A 2,537-nucleotide genomic window follows, 5' to 3' on the forward strand; every position below is an offset into this window, starting at 1 on the left:
GACTGAAAGGGGAAAGAGACCAGACCTCGGCACTTTGAGGACCAGGACTAAGAGGAGGACGGGAGACTAGGCCGAGACTGAGAAAGAGAAGGGTTGGAAGGAGGACCAGATGACTGGAAGTGGAGGACTCTGAGAGCTGACCGTGAGACGGAGGGAGAAGATATAAGGAAAGAGAAGACTTTGAGGTGCCAAGAGACTCGGAGGATGGAACTGTGATTACTGGGACTACGACCAAGAACTGCAACCAAAAACTACGACCAGGATGAGCTTCAAGGGGAGAAACCCGACCGTGCTGCGGAGGGGAGCCGGGGCCCGCTTCTGCGCCCGCCCGAGACCCGATTCCGCGCCAGGCCCGGACGACAAGGTGGACATGTCTCTGGACGACATCATCAGGCTCAACCGGAACCGCGACGGCGCGGGCTTCCAGGGTCGCGGCGGTGGCGGCGGGCCGGTCCGGAACCGGGCGGCGCTGGGCCGAGCCCAGGGCAGGAGGCGGCCGGCGCCCTACAGCAGGCCCCAGCGGCGCCCGGGCCAGGGGCAGCGCGACCTGCTGGGCGGCAGCGCCGGGGCCCGCGGCCGCGGGGGGCCGGGCGGGAAGCTGCTGGTGTCCAACCTGGACTTCGGGGTGTCGGACGCGGACGTCCAGGCGCTGTTCGCCGAGCTGGGGACGCTGAGGCAGGCGGCCGTGCACCACGACCGCGCGGGCCGCAGCCTGGGCTCGGCCGTGGTGCACTTCCAGCGGGAGGCGGACGCCCTGCGGGCCAGGGAGCAGTACGACGGGGTCCCCCTGGACGGCCGCCCCATGGACATTCAGCTCGTCGCATCCCAGCTGGACGCACAGCGCAGACCCGCGCACAGCAATAGCGGAGCTGCGGGGCCCGGAAAACGCGGGTGCGGGGGCTTGGGCGGTGTCCGCAGAGGTGCCCGCGGGGGCGGCCGGGCCTGGGGCTCCAAGCAGCAGCTTTCTGCAGAGGAGCTGGACGCGCAGCTGGACGCCTACGCCAGCACCTGCAAGCAGTAGGTTTCTGCAGAGGAGCTGGACGCGCAGCTGGACGCCTACGCCAGCACCTCCAAGCAGTAGGTTTCTGCAGAGGAGCTGGACGCGCAGCTGGACGCCTACGCCAGGACCTGCAAGCAGTAGGTTTCTGCAGAGGTGCTGGACGCGCAGCTGGACGCCTACGCCAGGACCTCCAAGCAGTAGGTTTCTGCAGAGGAGCTGGACGCGCAGCTGGATGCCTACGCCAGGACCTCCAAGCAGTAGGTTTCTGCAGAGGAGCTGGACGCGCAGCTGGACGCCTACGCCAGCACCTCCAAGCAGTAGGTTTCTGCAGAGGAGCTGGACGCGCAGCTGGACGCCTACGCCAGCACCTCCAAGCAGCAGCTTTCTGGAGAGGAGCCGGATGCACAACTGGATACCAACAACACGGACAAGGGCACCGGCTAAGAGCCACAGCCTGTGAGCGCGACAGAACAGACCTCGGGCGAGGGGCAGAGGGGCCGCGCGGCTGCCCAGGCATCGGTTTCCTTAATATTGTAAATTAGGGTTGATATAGAGGTCTGAGCCCATTTTTTTTGCATGTACCTGTCCAGTTTTGCCAGCACCCTAATAGGAAAGATAAGGGCCAGGAGGATCGCTCACGGCTTGGAAGCCGATCTCATGTGCTGGAGGAAAAGACAGCTGGGATAGAGAAGGGACCACTGAGTAAATGATGTTTGAGGGGCTCGGGGATCAGAGATGCGTGCTGAGAGTAGACTATGGACCAAACATGATGGTTACTTAGTACCCTGCATTGCAAACCATTACACCCAGGAGAGAGAAAGAGGGAATGTGCCTGCCACCGAGCTGGGGGGAGGGGGACAGAGGGAGGGATACTGGGAATGTTGGTGATGGTTAAGAGAATGGGCACTGGTGGAGGGACGGGTGCTTGAACATTGTATACGGAAATGTAATCATGCACATTTGTAAGTCTGTAACTGTATGTCACAGTGACTCATTAAAATAAAAATTAAAAAAAATAAATCTTGTTCTTCCCCCAATAAAAATAGATTTTAAAACTCATGTAAAGGTCTTTTCTCTTCTCCCCTCTCCCCCTTTAAAAATTCTGAAGCAGACCTATTTTTTACTGACTTATTTTTGGATAAATCTCCTTGTTGCTGTTGTGGAGAATTGGCATTTCTGCCTTGGCCATAATAAACTAGAAAAAAAAATCTAAAGGTCCCAGTTTGCATTTTCTTATTTTTCAGCATGTATTGTTTTGTTTTGTTTTGTTTTGAAGCAATAACCAGTGGATCTCAGGGGCCACTCCTGGCTTGTTGATTAGGGGGCCCTGTGGTGCTAGGGATCATATCAGGCCTTCCAGCCGGAGTGATAGTACAGTGGGGAGGGCATTTGCCTTGCATAGGGCCAGCCTGGGTTTAATCCCCAGTATTCCATAGGGCCCCCCCAGAGCCACCAGGAGTAATTCCTGAAGGCAGAGTCAGGAGTAACCTCTGAGTAGCACTGGTGTGACCCAAAAACCAAAGAAAGAAAGAAAGAA

The 2,537-nt window shown here is 58.1% G+C and overlaps 1 protein-coding gene across 1 annotated transcript; it reads left to right on the plus strand.

Annotated features, from left to right (window-relative positions):
• Nucleotides 1-262: 262 nt before the first annotated feature.
• LOC129401849 (aly/REF export factor 2-like) lies at nucleotides 263-1,021 on the plus strand. Its single transcript, XM_055124755.1, has one exon. The coding sequence runs from the start codon at nucleotides 263-265 to the stop codon at nucleotides 1,019-1,021; it is 759 nt and encodes a 252-aa protein (XP_054980730.1).
• Nucleotides 1,022-2,537: the final 1,516 nt, after the last annotated feature.

This window comes from Sorex araneus, chromosome 2 (assembly GCF_027595985.1).
Source record: "Sorex araneus isolate mSorAra2 chromosome 2, mSorAra2.pri, whole genome shotgun sequence".
Taxonomy (NCBI): domain Eukaryota; kingdom Metazoa; phylum Chordata; class Mammalia; order Eulipotyphla; family Soricidae; genus Sorex; species Sorex araneus.

Coding starts and splice junctions, on each gene's coding strand:
- LOC129401849 (XM_055124755.1), top strand. CDS start 263: ATGAGCTTCAAGGGGAGAAACCCGACCGTGCTGCGGAGGGGAGCCGGG.